At 44.1% G+C, this 23,419-nt stretch overlaps 1 protein-coding gene across 2 annotated transcripts in view; it reads left to right on the forward strand.

Moving 5' to 3' along the window:
* Positions 1 to 108: 108 nt before the first annotated feature.
* Positions 109 to 23,419, forward strand: part of MCF2L (MCF.2 cell line derived transforming sequence like) — a 169,995-nt gene continuing 146,684 nt past the window's right edge. The window contains exons 1-2 of one of the 2 annotated variants that reach the window (XM_074329533.1): positions 109 to 270; positions 7,204 to 7,370. In XM_074329533.1, the coding sequence (XP_074185634.1) occupies positions 7,208 to 7,370 (163 nt within the window). In that variant the 5' untranslated portion in view covers positions 109 to 270; positions 7,204 to 7,207. Of the gene's footprint in view, positions 271 to 5,176; positions 5,285 to 7,203; positions 7,371 to 23,419 lie in introns of those variants that run through there. The other variant, XM_074329534.1, reaches the window with a different exon arrangement.

Consider the following 23,419-nt stretch of genomic DNA (forward strand, 5'->3'; position numbering starts at 1 on the left):
CCTCCTGCCCCTACCCCCCATTTCCCCTCCCCCCTTGTCCCTTCCCGCTCCTGCCCCTCTCCTCCCCCTCCCCTCCCCCTGAATTCCCCCTTCCCTCCCCTTTCTTCCTCTCCCTTTTTCCCTCCCCTCCCTCTCTCCTCTCTCCCCCCCCCCCCCGCCCCACTGCCAGAGAAGGCGACGGCGTCAGCGCGCGGGCACCTGCGGGCACCTGCGGGCGTAGAGAACCGAGGACCAAGAACCGCTGGGAGGACGGTCCCGCGGCCCCGCCAGGTGTGCGGGGCCGGGAGGGGTGTGTGGGAGGTGGCAGGAGGAGGTGGGGCGGACAGGGAGTTTGGGAGGCGGACAGAGTGTGGTCTGGGCGGTCTCGGATCGCCCCCCCCCCCCCGCCCCACTCCATCTTGCGCCTGGTTGCTGGGGGGACCCCGGACCAGAGGGCGCCTCCCCAAGGTGTCCCGGAACCATCCGGGCCGTGGATTGCGGGCTCCACGTGCACAGACGCCCCTCTCCATGGTCACCGGCAGGGGGTCCTCTCACACCCCGACAGGTTGTCACCCAAGGGGGCCCTCTCTTCCTGGGGTCCCCTCGGTACCTCCCGCAGCCACACCCCAGGCTCTCCCGACCATCTTGCCTGCTCATGCATCAGGTGTTGGGACAGGTGTCCGGACAGTCTACTTCCCAGGTGACCTGGCCATTGCCCCTCTTGGCAGGTCCCCCAGCTCAGCAGTGAGAAGGGCGGTGGCCTGCAGTATAGCTGCTTTGCTTTCCAAAAGGGCAAAGAAAGAAGACTCCTGCAGTTTAAAAATGAGACTGTGCTTTTATCATTCAACTCCGAGGTTATTCCTACCCCATGATTTTAAAATCACTCTTCATCCCTTTGGCTCCTGTGTAGCACCAATCACTTAAATATGAGCCACCGGGGTGGAGGGTAACCCAGAGGAGACTCCCCTCCCCACCCCCAGCAAGTGGTCTTAACTTTACTGGAAATTTCCCTATCCAGAGGCTTGTGGTCAGGCGATGCCCCTAACACACTGGTTTCCAGCCCTGGCCAGGGAAGGGGTTAAGGTGACCATGAGTGCACAGGCAGGATGTGCAGGGGATGGCCCGGGAGGCCCCAGGATGTCTGGCCACTGGGAGTGGCAGGGCCCAGCCACAAAAATAGAATTGCACCCCCCTCCAGGGCTACTGGTGGTGGAGTGTCCCCAGCCCCCTCCCAGACAGGCAGTAGACCCCACTTGGCAGGTAGGTGTGTGTGGGGGGGTTGCAGGCGGTTCCAGAAACCCTTGCACTAGAGGGTCTTCTAATATGCAAATCTGATGGGCCGACTGGCCTAAAGCTGGCTTTGAGACCTGAATTCACACACTGACATTTTCTTGAGTTCTAAGGTTTGCCCCAGCCTCCTCTGACCAGCTGTCCCCCAGAGGGACCACCACCGTCTCCTCACACCTATGGGGGACAAAGAACAGTCCTGCCCTGTAGTCCTGGGTGGGGTGGTGAGAATGAGTTGGTAAAATGGGACCAACAGGAAAAGAGGGTTTTCGGCCCTTTTTTCGGACCCCCTTAGCTTTTCAGCTCCCCCCTTTGGACCGGCTGCATTCTTCCAGGTCCTGACTAAACAGAACCTAAGACTCCTGGGTGCAGTTATGGTCAAGAACACCTATGCCTCAGTTTTGCTTTATTTGAAATGGGGTAATGCCTACCCTGGCTACCTTAGTTATGAAAACAGGTGGTTTATGTGAAAGGCTCCTGTGAAGTACTGTACAAAGGGGCCTGCAGCTAAAAAGGTGGGCTTAGGGAACTGAAAGCTTAGTTAAATCCCCCTTTATGTTACATACTCCCAATTTCTGGGGTAGCTCTCTTTTGAAAGAGTGGTAGAAGCAAGGTTTTCTTACAAGAGACCTGTAAGAACAATTAGGAAGGGGACAGTAACTTGTAAAGGTGACTGGATCTGTAGAGCGCAGTGCAGGAAGAACATCTTAGCCTGAAATCCAGTCTCTCTCTTGCATTTGAGTCTCTCCACCCCCTCCCTCCCTCTTCATTGCTGGGCTTTGTTGTAACTGGGTGGTCCAAGATCAACTTTCTAGTTGACATGCACCCTTTCTGAGGTTGAGGCTCCTGTAGTGAAGACTTTAACTAAAATCTGGACACTTATCTTGGAAAGGCAGCATCTGGGCCACCCAAAGAGAAATTACGGTCACTTCGAAAGCAGAGGACTCTGTCGTTAGATTATTTAATTAACATTTATGACTTGGGGGGAAGCCTGAAATTGAAATAAAGGACACTGGAGTATTTGACTGATGGAAATAAACTGGCCTAGAATGCTACTGATTGACAGCATGTGCCCCCAATTTAGCTGATGTGGTATGATTTTAAGAGGCTCCTGGAGGAAGAAGTAGTTAGAAGTGTAATAGTAACAATGACAGAAATATAATGTTCTGTGTAAAGCTTAGCTTCTTTCTCTTAAATTCCCTCCATTTCACCCTTTATGTAAGTTCACGAGAATGTTAGGGAAGCCCTCTTCTGGCAGGGAGACCGGGCTGAGTGCCCTAGGACACGCAGGTTCATTTTCGTAGTAATTTTTAAGGGAGAAGCCAACAATTCCATGCAGAATCTCATAGGCTGCTTGTTCTAATGCAGGCGCCTGGGCGTCCCAAGTGCCCAGAACCTGACCAAGGTGGGCCCAGAACCCGCTTCTGAAGTGGGCACCAGTGACACTCAGCAACTCTTCTCCCTCAGAAAGGGCAGTAGAGGATGGGGACAGATATGTCTTTATCAAAACACCTACAGAAAGAACCTCTGAGGGACAAGGGCCTGCCTTACAGAGAAGGCCGGGTGGAGTTTGGCGGCATAGTCATTGTGGAGTGGCTGGAAGAGGGCCTGGACAGCACTCTCCTGAGGACCGTCCAGTCGCTTGTAGCATCTTTGCAGGCTCTGTGCTGGTGTAGCCTGTCTGTAGCACTTTCCCCTTTGGGACAGCTACATAACCATGCTTCCTCCTGGCTTCTTCATGTAAAAGAAGGTGAGGGGGGACGTGTCACTCCAGGGTTACCAAGGAACTCTTGGACATTTGGAGGGCTGGACATCTTTTTCTTTTTCCCTCTTCTTCCGCTTCCCACCCCCCCTCCCCCAACTCTGGTTCAAGCTGTTGTTTCTCAGTCTAGCTGTGTAGGACGCAGCTCCTTGGCCCGTGCTGGTATTATGAGCCTTGCACTCCCCCCGGCTGAGGCAGTTGGTCACCAGTCGTCGGTCGGCTGCTCACAGCAGCTCACTGCAGTTCTCACCGGCTGCCGGCCAGTCACGATGGCTGCTGGCCACTCATACTGGCTGCCGGCCACTCATGGAGGGCTGGACATCTTGACTTTGTGGTTAGAGGCTTATCCTGAAAGTGACTCGTCAAGCATCATGGCAGCCCTAGTCAGCTCCGGAATCCACGGGAAACCCACCCCCTCCCCAGAACCTCCCAGTATCTCTTAGGAACCCAAAGGACTAGTCTCCACATAGCTCCGTGGAGGTGACTATGGAGCCGCTAAGTGTCCATCTGAAGAGCCTGCACCAGGTTAGGTAACCTTTGGGACTAGTCAGGTGAAGTATTGGCTGTAGCTCACTGTTGGGGACCATTCAGCCCAATCTCTTGAGAATGTGAAGAACGGTATTCAAATTACTGAGTTGAAACAAAATTCGGAACAAATCTAATAAGAAAGTAATGATGTGGACACCAATGAGAGGACCCGCTGGCAAGCATCTCACATCTTCACAGGACCGCCCAGTCGCTTGTCTCCCTTCTTACTTGTCTACTTATTCAGAATTTAGGGTTAGAAAGAACGCAGAACAGGACTGACTCCTGAAGGAAAAGGTCCTGTTTGTCCACACAAAATGGGTGTGAGGGGTAGAATTGACTGAGGGGTGGAGATGGGGAGGTGGAGGGGTGGGGGTGAAGATAGAGGGGCAGGGGTGGAGATAGAGGGAAGGGGTGGAGATGGAAGGATAAGGGCCTAAAACAGTCATGGAAAGCAGCTGGGTTCCTCACCCCAGTAGAGACAGTAGTGACACCTCCCCCCTCACTGAGAGCTCTACTTCTAGGGCCACCTTCCCTTTTTTTTTGGATGGTAAGACTATGTTTTCAATCTGGGCTATTCATAACTGGTAATGCAATGGTTATGGTTGCCAACGATGCAGCTGGTTGGGATATTTCTATTTAAATGCATTTCTCTAGTATTTCAGCTCCAATTGAGAAGCAGGCAAAGTCAGATTTTCACACTAAACACAATTCCTTTCCTGTTAGTGCAAGTCTGCACCATGCTGGACCAGCCCCCACGCCTCCCTTCATCGAACTTTCCTAGGGCCCTGTGACTGCGCCGAGAGCATGCGTGCCACTGAGCCCGGGGGGTTTGTTTGCGTGGAATTCTGGCCTATGTACAGACGGCTCTCCTGGGACTCTGATCTTCTTGAGGGGGGATGCACAAGCCCTCAGCACCGAGGTAGATTAAGCAGGTGCTCTGGGAATGTTGGCTGAACAAAGGGAAGAACTGATGCAGCTGGCTGACTTGGATCTCCCACTGTACTTGGCCAAGTCTCAGCTACCCAGTGACTGAGTTCTCACCTGTGTGCTTAGTGCAAGACACCTGGCGCTCTCGAGAGAGTCAAAGACCAGACTTGGGCCTGCTATCATTTCACCTCAGTCCTAGCTGCTTAGCAGGGCATTTTCAGTGGAAAACAGAACACTCAAAGGGCATTGACATGGTTTACTGCTCTGGGGTTATGCCAGTCTTGAGAGTTTTTAATGTGAGCAGATATTAACGGCAACCCACATGGGCCTGACATCTGGATTTGTGCTCTGTGCCCTTGGGGTTATACTAACTGTGGAAAACCCCCTGTTGGAGAAACTGCCCTCTCTCCTGCACCTGTGTCAGGGTTGTTTTAAACCCTTTTAAATCCGACATCCTTCACGTTTTGGAATGCCATGAAACAGAAAAATAAAAATCCTAGTGGAAGGAGGGAGCCTGGGTCAGGAGCTTCCCCTCCCCCAGGCCCCTGGCTCCAGCTGTCCTCAGCAAAACCCAGCAGTCTCAGGTGCCCTAGACCTTGTCCTGTCCAAAGCGGGGATGGCCTCAGCCAAGTGAGGTGAAAGACATGTTTGTTTTGTTTTTCAGAACAAACTAAATTAAAAACAAACCTTGGATCTTCTCAATCATATCTTGAGACAGAGTGAATACTGATACCTGCAAAATCTTGCCGAGTAGAGGACAGAAACAGCAGGAACCCTTCTCGGGTTGGTGGCAGGGCTCAGGTAATAGACAGATCTCCTGGTACCTGTGGGGAGATCCCGGCCAGTGGGAACAAAAGTGCAAGCACACACTGGGCCTTTTCTTTTTCCCTTCTGGAGGTTTAAGATCACAATCAGCCTGCTCGTGTTTGAAATTCTCCCAGTAGAATTTGGAAGAAAAGAGGACCAAACAGGACTTTTTGTTTTGTGTTTAATCAAGGAAATCTTTCTTCCTGTTTTTTAATGTCAAAACTAGACTTCATCAATCAGAAGTCTTTAGACCCTGATCTGGCTGTGCTCGACAGTCTGCCCTTCCTGGAGCACCAGGCGTGGTCTGATTTTCTTGGAAAGATGAAGCAGGAACCAAGGACAAGTGACACTGAGGCGCGAGGTCCTGCCAGAGCAGAGTGGGTGTGGGATCTGGCTCACCTCCCATTTTCTCTGTGAAGGTTCCTTAGAATGGTGTTGTGCAAGAACGTTTAAGGAAAGGTTATAGGGGTCCATAAGAAATGCCTGGAAAAGTGACATGAAGGATACATACGGGTAACAAACAAGTTATTGACCACCAACATCAGTAATAAAAACAAAGAGATGGGTGCATCTTGTAGGCAGTGAAGTCCAGGGGAGTTGTGTGTTTTGGCCAGAAGAGGAGGGGGTGGGAGAAATGTGATATTTTTTTGTTAGGGACGGGTGTGGAGTTGGTGGCACCCCAAAGTGTTTGGGACCTGAACTACTGTCCACCCGTCCTGTGGTGGCTCCTTCCTCCCTGAAATGATCACCGTGCCTCAGTGCCGCAGTTGTCATGTAGGTGGTACATTGGAACCCTTCCCTAGGGGCGGCCAGCACTGGGGGGCTTATGAAGCTGCCAGGACATCTGGAAGGCTGCCAGACCTGCAAACCTCATTCAGTACAGGCTGGCATCGTGTGACCAGGGGTCAGGGAGGACCTTGGTGGGAGGAGTGGACAGAGAAGGGCTTCCACTGAAGGGAATGAAAGGGGAAGGTGGGGGAACAGTGGCCCAAGGGCAAGCGTTTCTAATCTTAGAGTGTTCTCCTCTCAGGGGCAAAGAGGGTTTCCCCTTAGGGTGGTGCTTGAGGCAGGGACAAAAGCCAATCTGAAATGGATAAAACAGAATGTAAACAGCAAAATGGAAAGGTGAAATTGCTTATGGAGCTGCAAGTCAAATTCATTCAAGTCAAATTATTTACATCTTTATTCTTAAAGAAGGGGCCCTGCCAGGTATTAAGCCAACAGGGGGAAATAATAATGAACCATAAATATGCTAAAAGACTAAGTACAAAGAAGTGTAGTTAGTAATTACCTAATGAAGGTGAAATGTTTACCCAGCAAATGATTTCAGATGGCCTCTGTTTGAGATAAACTAGTTATCTCTTTAAATTCAAGATTACTTCCAAAAAACTTGATTTAAGTTTCTTTGCCAAATTTTCACTGGAGGAATAAGACTTTAAAGTTTGTTCTGGAACTCAGAGGACATTCTTTACTTAGAGGATTTAAAATGTTCTTAAGTAATCGGAATAAGCCATCAGCAGTGGTTTTGAAAGGTTGCCAGTTCAGTGAATTAGACTGTGACATTGAAACCAGGAGAACCAGGGGCTTTTATATCCTTGAAACAAGAGCCTAAATGTCAAGGGGAAAATCTAGGTTTTTCTTTCTCTTAAGCAGAAGTAAATAATATTTTTGCTTATGCAACCCTTTATTTTACTTCAATATTATATTTTAAAAAGGTTGCTTGTCTAATTGAACATTGATACAGTAGAAATTCGTTGAAGAAGAATGAATTTAATTTTAAACACACTAGATCCATTTCAGAAGAAATGCTGCTAAAGGCTCTATCTAGTTTTGCTTTGTTCAAAGAAACAACTCTGATGTCATTTGGCAGTGTGACCTCCTTTTCTTTTTAAAATCTGTTTTTCACACTACAGACTCATGTTTGACTGTTGGAGATTTATCCTGTGCAAGAAAACTGGAAGCAATGATTGTTCTTCCCTGAGACGATCCAATGAGGCCAAAACGGAAGAAAGTGATCATCAGATTGATGTATCTGATGTCATCAGGCTTGTTCAAGATCAACTAGAGGGGACAACCACAGGTAGGGGCCAGTTTTAAATCTCATTTTGATCTTGAAGCTCTTACTACTAATTGGATTCAAAAGTCTTGTTCTTAGCCGTTCTGGTCCTTATAGGAGATTGATGTGTTTTAGATCTGGGGAAACAGTTTGCTGCACGGCCTCCCTGGTGGTCTGCTAAAGGTGGGCAGAGTTCAGGAAGCTGTTACCTGACATGCCTAGGTGAGACAGTCTCAAGATGTTTGCTGAGTTGCATTTCTGGTGTTATTTAAATGAGTGTTTTAAAATGTGGTTGGCTGGTGAAAGATCACGAGAAGTGAGTTTTAAACAAAGCCCAATGCACCTGAAGGGAACTATTCCTAGCATTTGCTTCAGTTTTCAAAAATGTAAGAGCTTTGTTTGATTGGGTGCATTGTCATATTGAGATGGCGATGAAGATTTTATTGGTCACCAAATCAGTCACCCGTGCCCAAAGGACAGAATGAGCAGCACATACTGTAGTGAGAGACTCCAAGCTCCTCAGAACTCAGCCTGACCCCTTAATCCAGGTCCGGGGGTGCTTTTCTCCCTGTTCCCAGCTAATCTGAGAGCTCTTGTACATTTCTTAATGGAAGGAAGTGGCTGGCTCCCTCTTCTTAGTTTTGCCTGCATTTGATTATTTGTTACCATTTCTTCCCAAACTGACTCTGAGAGCACTATTTTCGCTAGACAAGGTAAGCGCGGGCACCAACCACCTGAGGAAAGGTGTGAATCCAATGGTGAGTGTGCTGACTGGGTACCACAGGGTCCACTTGGGTCTGGATCAGAACCAGGCAGGCTTCCAAAGACATTAAGTAGCTAGAGGCTTTCTGGGCCCTTCCATAACACTCCTTCGCACTCTAACTCTGGTCCTTTCTCGGCCTTGCCCTAAGTTGGCATTTGCCATAATCAGCCTGGACTGTTGGGTTTCTTGGGCAGAAGCATTGTTGTGAGACTGTGTGTGCTGTAGTCCCCGGACCACCCGCTCAGGGCTGTGTCCAGGGTTTTTATCCTGTTATGTGCATCTGTGGGTAAGGATCATGGTGTGACATGTTTGGATGTCTGGTATTTGTATGCAGGCTCTGGTGGGGCATCTTGTAAATGCCCCCAGACCCTGTGCTTCTGAGCCACGACTCTGCTGACGGACCCTTGAACTTGTAAACACCGTTAGCTATTTGTGTCTAGCTGGCTGGGCAGCTGGTTGCATTCCAGCGTGGTCACTCTACCAATATCTGTGTTTAGTTTTGCCAATTTAGAAACTGGACTTTTGTCACTTCCCTTGTCAGTGATGGTTGGCAAGTGAAAGGCTAAAATAAAGCCAAAAATAAAGTTGACAGGAGAACCACATCTTTCCGGCAACAAATATTCGCATTTACTATCCAGGCACAGGTATGGGTTCTCTGGTATGCTTCCTTGTGAGAAATGAAGTGAGTAGTGAAATGATCACTTCCTGGGAGAGCAACAGAGGAGAGAGTCATTAGGGAAATGCTGCCCAAAACCGAGTGCTTCTGCCCTTACAGAGGAGGCATGCTGCTTCCTTAAGCAAGAGGACGATTTAAGTGTGAAAATCCCTATTTATCACTAACTTTTATGGCTGGAAGATTATCTAGTCTTCCATTGCTCAGCCTGGCTGGACATTAACCACCCATGACAACTCGGAATCCAGCAGCGGTCGGCTTTCCCACGCCCCAGTGAATCTCCTGGGTATCATGTCTGAGGGCTGTGATGGAGTCGACCTGTGGTGGAAACTGAAAACCTCTATCACCAACCTGACTCCCTGAATCATTTCTTAATTTAACTGCGTCTCCCTGGGTGAGGAGTATGGGATCAGTGTGTGGTGATGAGAAACACAACTCGAGAGCAGAACACCCAGATTCAAATTCTGGCTTGTCACTGTCACTCACCAACAGCATGAGCATGGGCGAGTCGTGCAACCTCCCCACAATGTGGGTAAGAGTGGCACCTTGCCAGTGGGACTTCTGTGAGGTTCCCATAAGCAAACAGTGCTCAGGACAGTGCTGTCAGAGCATGCCCCAGGAAGTCTCGGTTCAGGAATATCACCATCCGGTGATTTGTTCTTTCTCTTCTAACCAGCAGAATGCTTACAGAACCACACACACACGTGCTCACGCACATGCACACACAGTACATTTCAGCGAGATTTAAAGGGTGTCTGGCTGTCCAGACTCCTTGCTGTTTGGGTTTCATGTGGAGCTTTGTATGTGAACGCCAGATCCTGGGTGAGTAACCAGTGCCTTTTGCACCTTAGCGTGGGTGAATGCTCCGGTCTGCCTCTGGCTCCACAAGCGTCCACATCCCCCATTGGACAGGGTGGGAGACCCGACGTCCATGGTAACTGCAGTCCTTGGCTTGCCTTTCTGTTCCTCCAGCAGCAGCTGGAGACACCGCACCAAAGCAGCTACAGGTCACGCAAGGAAGCATTCGTCTGAGAACATTTTGTTCATGTTTTCTGAATGCCCTTTGTCATCTTAAGACTTGAGTGTGAGAGATCAAGAAGACGTACTTATAATGATTAGCAGTTTCCTTGTCACAGCAGAGGTGGAGGGACAGAACTAGTGCCAGTGGCTATGACAGCCTGTCAGGTGGCACAGGTGCGCTTTTCTATTTTCAGAATTCCATTGCAATGCATGTCTAATTTTTAAAAAGTTCTATCTTTTCTAACCGGTCAATGTTGTCTTTAATGAGGACAACACTTTTTTTTCCCCAACAAACCTTTGAGTATCACACTTGAAGAGGTACTGGGCACAGTTCTGTGGTTAAAAATAGAATAAAATAAAATGAAATAAAATGCAGTCCTTGACTTGAGTTTAAAGTAAATGAAAACATCTGAAATATTAGGTTGAATCATGAACTTTACATGTACAAGTCAAAAAACTTTGTATATTGGTAAGTTCATGTGGCTGAACCTAATACCTTAATGCATTATGATGTGAGATTGGGCAGGGTTCTGGGGAGAGGGCTGGGAGGTGTGGATGTGTCCACCTGGAGAAAGCTGGGGTTTGGAAAGAGCTGGAGGAAAGGGGGGACTTGAAAACTATGTGGCGATAGCATTCACATTTTGAGAGATTCTCACAGGGGGGTTGGCGGAAACAATTATCTTGGGCTGGAAACGTATTTTGGGAAAGGCAGAAATGACCACAGGAAACTGATGCTTGAAAGGAAATTGGCTTTTTGATTATCTTCAGTGTTTCTGGCATGGATTGTAATCATAGCTTAATGTAGAATAAATGAATCGCAGTGATTGCGGCCTTATAAGGGTCGAGTTGTGCATAATATGATAGATATTACATTTGTAGTTCCCCAGTTCTTTGTCTTCCAAAGCACATGTCATTTTCTCGGGAGAGTCATTGCCTTTTCTTTGCCTGCCATCTAATATTGCAAAGCTGTCCTGGGAAGCAGCCCTTCCAATAACACACTACACGAGAAAGGCAGAACAAAGTAAGAACAGCCCTGGCAGACTGCACTTGGTCAGTCTTGTCTTTGTGGTTTATGAGTCCCAAGTAGGACATTGTCAAAGACGAATATGTTGTTTGTGGAAACAGAGCTTGCAGTATTGCTATAAATGATTAAATGATTCTAATTTTTAACCTTTGCTCATCCCCTGGGTTTTTTTACTTGGACTTTTTGTATTGTTAAGGAAGCTAGTAGGAGTTCTGAAGAATACGTCTTCACTGCACGTGAATTTACAAATGACTGGGGACTAGCTGGTCTTTTACTAGTTTATGCTGGAAGCACGAATGGTGTTTTTCTCATAGCAGCTCTTATACGGCTAAGGCCAGGGCCAAGTGAGGTGGCGGGCTGGAAGGTGGGCACAGGTGCTGCGACTTTCCAGGTCTCAGGTGAGAGGGCTTAGAGTGGATCAACCCCCCATTACCTCTGCAAGGCATTTGGAGATTCCAGGGAGTCCCCTGGTCTCCCAAGATCTAGATGGACTCTTCCAGTGGAATTGACTTGGTGTTTCTCATGGTTAATTAAAATGGATGTGACATATTACCTAGAACCAGAAATAACAACTTTGGTCCAGTGGACAAACACTCCTCATGTGAATTGAAGATGCCTGGAAAGCAACTCAGCTCTGAGAGCCCTAAATCTTCTCATCCCCGTCTCTGGAAACCAGCACTGCTTCTGCAGCACGCCCAGGAGCAGCAGTGATATTGTTAGCGTTTTATCAAAAAACTTAACTGTGTGCTTTATAACATGGGCCGTATGATTAAGGTCATCAAGGGGCCAAACTCTCCTCCACAGAAAGCGTGTTTGTCAGTATAGCATTAGTGGAGAACACGCGGAGTCAACAAGATGCCAAACCCTAGCACTGTTTGCTTGTTCCTCCAGTTTCTCCCAGCTGTGCTGAGCGGGTCACCTGGGGAGATGGTCTTTGCTTTGTGTGAACCATTCCCACTGTGTAGAAATTCTTCCTCCCTCTTGCCTTGCCTATTTCCTGGGTAAAACCTGGCCCATTTGTCCAAAATAGACAAAAATAGCCCCAGTTCCTGAAGCAGTCCTCCTGTGATCACTGTTCACAGTCACTGCTCCGAGGGTGTCCTAGACTCCGACGGAGTTCGTACTGTTTTCACCTCTGGCAAGCTGGGTGCCTGCGTGTCTAGAATCACTGAGCAGCTTGAGGACAGAGAGTATGTCCTTCGCCCTGTGTCCACAACAGCAGACTTCTTAGCCACTGTGCCCAGCATAGGTTAGGCCGCACGGAGGAACTGATCCCCTCGGCCTTCTGCGGGCACCTGGGACAACCCTGACTGCTCACCCGCATGTCTGTGCAGATGTTTCCATCTTCCATGTGCACATCATGGAAATATTTGGGAGGGATTACACTAGCACATAGGGTGGGCAGTTGATAGATAGGTCAAATTGAACAGCAAATACTTCCAAATTGAGTGGCCAATCCCTTCCAAATGGTTGCTTGCAAGTGATTCTGTTAGCGAAGAGGATGGATTCTACTGAATGATTTGAGGGAAGTAGAGAAAAGGAAGAGATCTGATTGCCTGAACATTAAAACTGTACATCAGACATCACTTTAAAGAAGATTAGCTGTAGATGAAAAACTAGAAAAAATTTGCCACAAGACAAAAGATATGGCCTTTACATATGCAGCTTTCTTACAAAGCAAAATCAACAGGATGAACACCTTAGGAGAAAGTTAATTACGAGGCTTGCAGAGATGACCCACCACCATAACGAAAAGAAATACTGTAAATAAATGGAAATGAGAAATGTAAATTTAACAAGGAGATCTCTTTTGTCTCCATTTTATGGACAAAAATTTAAAACCCATGGCTGGTAAGAATGCCAATCCTTATAGCTGTATTGGGAAACAGCTGATGTGGATAAAAAAAATCTTCAAATATTTTGTTTTCAATCACAGTCTCCACTTGTAGAAATTTAAGGAATTAATAAAAAATTGTCACAGAGATTCATGAACAAAGATATTCATCACAGTCATTATTTATGATGATGAATATTTGGGGAAAAGCAAAATCACAGTATTAGGGGTTTGGTGAAATTATTTAGTTGTTAGCATGGTAATTCTCCCATGTCTTATGCTATAAGAAATGGAACGGCCAATTATCGTATCATAAACAATGTACTATGATAGCAATTCTGTAAATGAAAGTTATGTGTCATTTTGATAAAAGACTTAAGATATGGACTGAAATATAAATATATTTTACTATATATTTGTAATTTGTTTTTCTCCATTTTTCTGCTCGGGGAACCTTCTTATCTCTGTGAGAATAAACGTTTCCTGAAACATGATGTGAGATTGCACCCTGTAGGCATGAGGACTTGTCCCCTATCCTGAACTGAACCCTGTTCACAGGTCTCATGTCCCCACCCCTGCAGGCTACTCACACAGGTGCTGTTTCTGCAGGAACTGTCCCCATCGTGAGCGACAACCTCAGACTGTACCCACACTTCTCCCAAAGGCTGGAGCTCACCCAGCAATTTTGAAGGGAAAATGTCTCAAGGGTAATTTTTCTGGAACTTTGCTGATGGCCTGTGGGGGAAGGGCTAAGTATTAGTAAAGCTGTGGAAAAGTGGAGACAGGCAGCCCTGATGCTTCTCCTCAGTCACAAGGGGAAGGCAGACCTGTGCAAAGAAGAGAGGGCAGAGCTTTTTTTGTATGTGCTTCTTATCTATTGCCTTCAGCTCAAAATAGTCCTTATACCAAAGTGGCATATTTTGGGGTGGCATGGTCTGCTACCCTTCAACAGTCATTTCTACCACATCATCATCAAGGGTCATGTGGCCATGGAGGTGGTCGTGCCACACAGTTGGTGGTGACCCCTCCTTGTAATTCAACTGTTGAAATGACCATGTCCTTTGTTCTGTGGAGTTTGGGGGTTATTGCACCACAGGACAGCACTTACATGTGTCTTTTTCCCTGTATTTCTTATAAATTGGTAGATTGTGAGAACCCGAACCTCTTATTTTTCAATGTCATAGTGGTGCCCTTTCATCCAAGAAGTATGTGACTGTTTGCTTGTCTATTTTGGGGGATGTTGGCAGCCCTTGGTGATCACTGTGTAGATCTGTTAATTCTTAAGAGTTGTGCACGTTCTCATTCTATCATTCCTTTGTTATTTATTAGCTGGAATTTACCTAATAAAGTAAACCTTAACTGTTACCTTGAGTTATATAGTTCATAGGCGAGACAGTATAAATTCTTGATTCTTTTCCTTTTTATTCACTAGTTTCCAGAATAATGAGATTGTTCCTTAGCAACTTCCAAAGGGAATTGTTGAGAGTTTTTTAAAATATCATTTTAAATATCAATTATTTTGATATTTTACAGTTTTAAATTCATCACCGCTGTTCTTATTGCTGAAATCGTCCCATTTGAAGGCCTTGAGAACCTCTTTATGCTGACTTCTGAGTACACTCGATGTGGTTCAGGAGACCTAGGCCATCTTCTTACTCTGAGAAGTGTACTGGCGAGGCACCTGAACACCCACTGACACTGGGTTGGTCATTGCTTCTACGCCTTTTCAGTGGACAGGCCTAGAATATATAATATGTTTTTACATATATATGAATTCATACTGTCAACTAGACAAAATAGTTCTCCAGGTAGTCCACCAAAAGAGGGCTTTTTCGGGAAAAGAAAGAGACAAAACCACCATGGCAGTGTGAAGACGCACACCTCTGGCCAGCTGCCCACGTGCAAAAAGAAGTGACTTCTTCCAAGATTGCCCCCTGTATAAATCCCTCTCCTGGAAGTTGGAACCATAAAGTTTTAACAGGAAGTCAGGACTAGAGCGTAATAGGGAGGCTAGCTCTGCCCATGGACCTCCCAGCTCTATGGTTAGTCATCTTAAGATGCCAGTTTACTTTTATCAATACAATGAAATATTATTCAGCAACAAAAACTAACAGACTACTCATTCATGCGACAACCCAGATGGATCTCAGAAACATTGTGAGTAAAAGAAGTGACACACAAGAGTACCTACTGTGTGACTTTACGTACAGGAATTTCTAGAAAAGGGAAAGCTAATCTTACAGGAAGCAGGTCAGTGGTTTTGAGGGTCAAAGACAGGGGTTGGAGAGTGACTGCAGAGGTGATGAGGGAACTTTTTTGAGGGATAGATATATTCTATTTCTTTAGTGATGGTGGATGCATAAGTGTATATGTACATTTGTCAAAACTCATCAACTGCACACTTAGATGAGTGCATTTTACAATGTGCAAGGTATACTTCACAGAGGGTCGAGAAAAGACAAGCATCTATATGAGTTCATTCTAATACTTCCAATTCAATTTTAGGACTGCTTAGATCTTGAATCTTTATCTTCCTGTGCCTGTGTCCCAAATCCCATTTTCCAGTGACAGCAACATACTTGTTCATTTGCTGTTTCACACATATACATCCAATAGTATCAGAACCGCAATACCCACTCTGTCACAAATAACATGATTCCTGAGGAATTTGGAATTTAGATTTTTGGCCTCTAAGGTCCTTGGGATATATCTCACCTGGGAGATATATAACCATATTTTGAAGTCCCTTGAAATCCTCTCTGTGTGGTTATGCTACCAAATCTATAAATGAGTTCCTTTATTTTTATTTTTCAGTAATTGTGGTTTTAAATTTCTACTTTGTTTTGTAATTATGTAAGATACTTAACACATTTCAAAAGCCAAATAAGGCACATTTAGAGACGTCCAGGACCTTTGCTCCTTCCTGCTTCCACCTTCCTTCTGATGTAACCTATTTTTTCTTTTTCTTTTTTGAGGCATCATTCTATTGTGTGTGTTTTTAAAATATCAGCCTGTATGTTTATGTCTCCCATTTCTTGTATAAGTGGCAGATAATATATATGCTTTCCTTCACTATGCTTTCTTTTAACCTGATAGATTTGGACACTGCTCTCTTAACAGAGCTCAGCTCTCTTAACATGGCTCAGCTCACCTGGCAAAGCAAAAATCTGCCTAGAGATACACAGAGGTTTACAGTGTCTCATTTGCAGAGATCTCCTGAGATTACCTTAATACCGACCTTTGTGGAATGTGGCCGGCACCTTTGTTCTGGGGACAAATGTGATCTTTGTTCATTCAGGTAAGAATGGTTTCACATGGCATTTCAGACCCCTAAGCTTGGGAAGAAGATGAACTGCTAATCACAGTGTATTGCAGTATATTGTAATTTTGTATTGTTTTGTACACTATGTAGGAATTTTAAGACATTTATTTTTAAAATAAGTCTTCTCTTTTCTGAATATTGCAGATTATTTCTCAATCGCTCTACATATAGAACTTTGGATTGTATTATTTTCCTGCTGCTGAGAGAGACCGTCAGGACTCCCCACTCAGTACTTATGCCAAGTCCAAACCTTAGTTTCATTTACTGAATTCTTAGATTCATTTACTGACTCTTTCAACATTTCCAGTCTTTTCTCCCTAGGAACCAGACTGGGTTCCTTTGTACCCCCTTCCCGTTTACTTTCCTTCTTTTTTTTTCCTGTGTTTTGGTTTGTAATAAATAGTAAAGATCTCTATGGTTCAAATTCAAAATACAGGCAGTCCCTGACTTATGATGGTTCAACTTAAGATTTTTCGACTTTATGATGATGCGAAAGCAATGTGCTAGTAGAAACATATGAGTTTTGACCTTTTCCCGGGCTAGCGAGATGCGGTACAGTACTCTCTCGTGACGCCGGGCAGTGGCCGTGAGCCTCAGCTCTCAGTCAGCAAGTCAATCAGGAGAGTCAACGGCCGATCCTCCCAGTGCACTATGTTGCCAGCATTTTTTGGGTGTTGTATTTTCGCATCTCATCATGTCTACAAAAAGCCCATATGCGTCTCCTGCTTCTGGTGCAAAGAAGAAAAGGAAGCCAATTACTCTTGAGATGATACTCCAGATAATTGCCCAAATGTAGGCTAATTTCTAGGAACGTTTAGGATTGGCTAAGCTAAACTATGATGTTTGGTAGGTTAGGTGTATTACACGCATTATTGAGTTATTATATTTTCAACTTATGATAGGTTTACTGGGACATAACCCCATCATAAGTGGAGGAGCGTCTGCAATATAAAAGGTATGACATGAGAATTCTTGCTCTGACCCTGTCACCACATGCCTGTTCTATGCCCCATGGGCAGTCACTTCAGGATCCCGTGTACCTCCCAGGGTCTTTATGCAAATACAAGCAGACATGGCTATATTTTTACCTTTCTCCTGTTTTATACAAAAAGTAGCATGCTACAAATACTGTTCTGAACCTTTCTTTCCCACTTAATGTATTTTGGAGATAGTTCCATATCAATAAAGACCATCCTTATTCTTTATTTAGTGACATGATAATTCTTTGCATGGATATACCATAGCTCATCAGTCATTGGTGGATGTTGTCGTTCTTTTCATTTTTTTGCTACTGCATGCAATACTGCAGTAATGACCTTGTATCTGTCATTTTGTACATGTACTGGTATATGGATCTCAGGTTCTTAGAAGCTGGGTCAGGAGCAAATGCTTTCCGATAATTTTGCTCAAAGTTACCATTTTTCACCCACAAGCAGTCATAAGTGGCTCTCTGTAGAGATTCCCCAATGGGAGCCAGTTTCTGTGTTTTGTATTTGCCAGTCTGAGAATTGAAAACAGTTATCTAAGTTTGGGCTTAAACTGCATTTGTCTTATAAATGAGATCGAGTATTTTCTCATTTTTTTAAAGTTATTTATATTTCTTGTTTGCCCACTTTTTTTAACGGTTGTTAATTTTTTAACGGTTTCTCAGAGCTCTTTATAAATTAGGGAGATTAGCCCTTGTGATTTGAGTTGAAAGTATTGTTTCTCAGATTGTCATTGTCTTAACTTTCCTTTTTGCTATTTTTAAAATGTAGTTGAATTTCAGTATTTTGTGGCTTCTGGATTTTGAGTCATAATTTTAAAAGGCCTTCTTATTCCAAGGTTATAAAGGAATCACCCATTTTTGCTTTTGTTTACACTTAAACCTTCGACCCATTTGGATTTATTTTGTTGTATGGTGTCAAGTGTGGATCCAGCTTTGTTTTTCTAGTCTGGTGGTCCTAATGTCATTTATTAAAATCTCTGTGTTTACTCTACAGATTGGAGATATCATCATGAAAATATGTTAAATTTCCATATGCATTTGAGTCAGTTTCTGGGATTTCTGTTTTGTATCATTGGTCTCTCTGCCTTTCATTTTCCGGCACCTCACTAATTATTGAGGTTTTGTGGCATGTTTTCATACCTGATCATTTCCCTTTATTACTTTGTGTCCAAGCTTTCCTGGCCATTCATGCTACCTTTTTGTTTTCACATGAACCAAAATTCATACTGTTTAATTACATAATTGTATAAACAAATCTGCGAGTAATCATTGTTTTATTTCTTCCTTGTTGAGTTTTTTATACTTCTGATTTCTGTCCCTTGTCTAATTGCATTGTCCAATATCTCCAGAACAATATTAAATAGTAGTGGTAATAGGAAGCATCCTTGTCTAGTTAAGTTTTGGTGAACATGCCTCCTATGATTTCACTATTCAATATTATACTGGCTTTTGGGCTAAGATGGGTATTTTAGCGTGTATGAATATGTGCATGTATGTGTGTGTGTAGGTATCATATTAGAATATCCATCAATTTCCTTTATTGAGCACTTTTGAAATCAAGAATAAATGTTGAATTTATTAAGTGCTTCTTCAGTGTCTGTGGAGATGATCATAACATTTTAATTTAGATATTATATTATGAGAGAATATATTAATGATTTTTTCATATTTAATTTTCTGCAAACTCCTCTCTGCATTCCTGTCATAAGCCCCAGTCAGTCTTGATATCACTCTTTTAATCTGGTGCTGGATTCTATTTAATACCCTTTCCTCCCTACCTACTTACCTACCTACCTACCTACGATACAGTTTCATATTGGTATATAATATGTCCTGGAAGTCTTTCCATGTCCATTCATATATATTGACCTCATTTTGTATCTCAGATGTGACCAACCTAATTAGCTATTTGACAATTCTCTATTTTATAGACATTTTAGAATAGTTTTAGATTAACAGAAAAATTGTGAAGCTAGTGCAGAGTTCTCTTATACCCTATACCCAGTTTCCCATTAACATCTTTCATTTTGATGATACATTTGTTACAATTGATGAGCCAATGTTGATATATTATTTAATAAAGTTTATACTTTATTCAGATTTCCTTAATTTTTACCTGATGTTGTTTTTCTGTTCCAGCATCCCACATGACATTTTGTTATCTTAGGCTCCCCTTGGCTCTAACAGTCTCTCAGAGTTTCCTTGTTTTGCGTGACTCTGACAGCTTTGAGGACTGGTCAGGTATTTTGTAGACTACCCTTCTACTGGGATTTGTTTGATGGTTTTCTCATGGTTATACTGGGGTTATGAGCTTTTTGGGGAAGACCACAGAGGCAGCGTGCCCTTCTCATCACATCAGATCAGGGGTGCATGTTGTCACCATGACTCGTCACTGTGGATGTTGACCTTGATCACATGGCTGAGGTTGTGTTTGTCCAGTTTCTCCACTCTATGGTTACTGCCCCTGGCTTCCAATTTGTACTCTTTGGAACCACATTGCTATGTGCAGCCCACACATAAGGAGCAGGAATATTTGATACCATTTTATTTACGAATTTTTACATTGGTACTTATCAGTAAGATTGATCTATAGTTTTTTTTCCTTCTATTCGGTGTCTGTCAGATTTTGGTATCAATGCGTTGTTCTCTTCATAAAAAGAACTTGAAATTTGTCCTCTTTCTATACCTTGAGTGTTAGTGCAATGATCCATTCTATTAGGGTTTGGTAGAATTCCAAATAGTGTTAGAATGACCCATTCTGTGAAGATTTGGTAGAATCCCCCTTTGAAACCGTCTGGGTCTGGTGCTTTTGGAAGGAGTAGCTGTTTGGCAACTTTATTCCATGGAAATTGCGCTGATAAGTTATATCTTCCCTGAAAATTGTCCTTTTTTACCCAGGTTTTCAAACAATTGCACAATTACACAAAGTAATTGCATATAATTTTAAGCCATTTCTTCTTTCAAGACTATATTTCCCCTCTCATTTCTTAATTGAATATTTGTACCTTTTTCTTGATTGGGTTAGCTAATGGATATCTTATTGTTTTGATTTATAGAAACCTATTTCTAACTTTAGCTCTACTAGTTTTCCAATTTTTAATTCATTCATGTCTGCTTTTGTCTCTCTTTCTTGTACTTTATTTCTTCTTTAAAAATCTTTTGAGCTCCTGCTTGATTCATTTTTTTTTTTCCATTCAATCTTTTGGGAAATAATGGAATGAATCTATTGATCTTACCATTTTTTCCCTCCTTCACCCTCATAATGTCCTCTCTCCCCTTCTTACCCAGTATTCAGTCCGTTTTCAGGCATCACACTCCTGTGTACCCCTCAACTCGCACATCTTCTTGCTTCACGTCACCAGCGTGGCAAAACCAGACCCTGGTTGACTCCATCTCTCTGCCTAGTCCATGCTTGTACCTGGTGAAACAAAGATGGACATCATGTGTGTCAATCAGGTCTCAATAAAGCTATACAAAATATACGACCAGGCAGACTGTTTTGATTTTAACTTCATGATCATGAGCCTCAGTGGGCCCTCAACGCCTCAGGCAATCTTTTTCTATTGCTGCAGGCTGCCTAGCACCCCACTCTGCCAAATGGCAGCTCAGCCCTCTTTTCTCTCCTTAGTCCCAATGCCTCTTCCCCATCCTCACTCTCGCCTGTGGATGACCCCGTTTCCTCCTCTACAGAGAGAATTGAATCTGTCATAAGAGCACCTCCTGCCCATCGACTCACCCCTTCACTCTGTACCACCACTGCCTTTCTAACTGTTGCTACAAGGGCTTTCTCTCATGTCAGTCTCTCCACCTGTGCCCCCATACCCCCTCTTCCTACTCTAGGTTATTGCCATAGCTGTCCCCCCTTATCTTCCCTGCATCATCAGGTCTTCATTCTCCACTGAGTTCATATCAGTTCAAAGGTGCTATTATTCCTCCAGTTCTAGAACCTTCTTTCTCTGTCTATACTCAATCGCTTAGTGATCTCATAGTCTCATGACTTTTGGTACCATCTACATCCAGTGACGCCCAAGTCTATATCTCCAGCCCAGATCTCTTCCCTGAACACCTCCACCTGGATGACTCATAGATCACTCCACACCTGCTTCATCCACAGCCTTCTCTGTCTTAGTTCACTGCAGCTCACTCCTTTTGGTTCCATAGGCCATAAACCTTATCACCTTGACTGTGCTTTCTCTCACACTTACATTTACTTTGCCAGGAAATCCTGTTGATGGCACCTTCAGAATAGATGTGGAATCCACGCCTTTTCACCATCTGCCCTGGTCTATTTCCCCAGGCTGTCACCTTCGTCTCACCAAGATCACCTTCATACCTTCCTCATAGGCCACACTGCATCTATGCTCGTCTCCCCCTACTGCCATCTCTCAAAAGAGCCAGTGGATGGGCGTTTTCCACAGCATTAGATCAGGCCCCATCTCTGCTCCAAAACCTCCGATGGCTCCACCTCACTCAGGTCAAAAGCCAAAAGCCAGTGTCCTTGAAGTGGTTTGTCAGGGCCTTGATGACCCAGCCCCTCTGGCACCTTCTGTGGCTTTCTTCCTGGCTTCTCTGCCTCAGCCTATGGTGGCAGTGACCTCTCAGGCCTGGCTCTCTCCCTCTGTGAGGGAGAAAGATCTGCTGTGTGTCCCTTCATGTTTTTCCAGGCCCAGCTTTGCCGCTTCCCTCTCTCTGACTTGGAAGTATTTTCATTCAATTTGTAGTTTGTAGGTTCTGTTTTCACATGTGGTTTTTCTTTCTCCTTTTTGCTGTGAGTATCTCCATATCAGGAATGAAGACTCAGACTATTTCCGCACCCTCCTGCTCTGTGAAAGGCATCTCAGATCTCTGTGCTGGCTTCTGTTGTGGACTCGATGTCCCATGTATGATTCTGTGATTCTCGCTTAGTGTGCTAGAGACAATTGGATTAATTCAAATTCATCTAAAAGATATGAAATTGTGCAATACAACTTTTAGTCTTCAGGCATTTTCTAAATTATATATTCTAAAAGGTGACTATCAGGTTAAGAGTTTGCAATATTTATACTAAAATGACAGTTTTTAATAAAAAATGTTAGGAGCCACTGTTTTACTTTGAAAAGAAATATTTTGAAATGCTTTGAAAAAATAGAAAGCATATAAACTATGCAAATTTTGATGGTAAACATTATCATATATGTGTTTGTTTTTCCCATCTGTATTTGTAGTCTTGTTTTAGCTAGTTGAAAATTTAATCTCAATACTTAGCTAGACAACTTTTTCATTTGCATTCTTTGGTAATAGTATTCATTTTATTAGCACCATCTATAACTCTAAAATATAATTTTTATTTATTAAATTAAGTAGACCATGAAGTATATTTGAGATGCAGTATTATAATTATATTTCTCATTGCTTTGAATGACCCAACAACCAGAAGATTTCTCTGTATAATTTCTCCTCCCTCAACTACCAAGGCTTAGCTGAACTATGCATTTTGAATCATTTTCTTTCCTTCTCTTCTTAGATAAAGAGACACGCCAAGTAGTTTCATGCCTTTCCATGAAATGCCGTGTTTTCCATTATCTGAAGTTACTATGATAAATTTTTTCACCGTTCCTTGAGCTGTCCCTTACTCAGTTTGGACTTTTTCTGTTTTCTGAAGTTAGACATGGTAGATAATCACAATACCTGGAGAGTTGGGCATTTAAGGGAAAGGGGTCTGCAAATAAGCCCCGTGGTATCTCGCTGACCTACAGAGGAAAGAATATGCAGATTTGTGCTTTGGGAAGTAGGAAGGAGGGAACTGACTCTTTAGTTAGTTCTGTGGTGATAATGGAAATATAATGTTTTCTTTCTTGTTTTGGTACAAACCACAGAAGAAAATTTTACCCCAGCAATTAGCTGTAAAAAGTGATATATGCATGTTGCTGCTTGCACATGTGTGTGTGGTCAGTTATCCAGCATTTATGGGCACTTATGTGTCTCTTAGGCTGAGCTGAGCTAGATTCTTGGGGTGTCGTTAAATAAAATGACCAGAGCTTACAGCCTAGTTGCCTACAGACAGATGTCAGGAACAGGCCAGGATTGGATAAATGCTGTGTGAGTACAGACAGCTATTCACCAGGAAAGCAGCCTCACGGTGGGGGGCGGGGGGAAATTGTTGGGGGGAGCGTGGCGTACAATGGCCAGCACTCCATTGGACTTTGGAGGGTGGACAGCATTCAATAGATGGAGGGAAAAGAGCCCCATCCAGGCTGAGGGACACTGTACGGTGTGTGGTGGCTCTCTGCCCAGGCAGATAAAGTACAACCTCAAAAATGAGTGGAAACGAAGAAGGTATTGCCTTAAGGTTCACCTCAAAGCAGATGCAGGGAGACAGGAGTGGGGGAGGAAAGACATTACACAAAGGGAGAGTCTGAAGGTATGCCTCCTAGGTGAGGTGCTCTTGCAAAAAAAGTAAATAAATAAGA

The sequence above is a fragment of the Rhinolophus sinicus genome, linkage group LG04 (genome assembly GCF_036562045.2).
Source record: "Rhinolophus sinicus isolate RSC01 linkage group LG04, ASM3656204v1, whole genome shotgun sequence".
Taxonomy (NCBI): domain Eukaryota; kingdom Metazoa; phylum Chordata; class Mammalia; order Chiroptera; family Rhinolophidae; genus Rhinolophus; species Rhinolophus sinicus.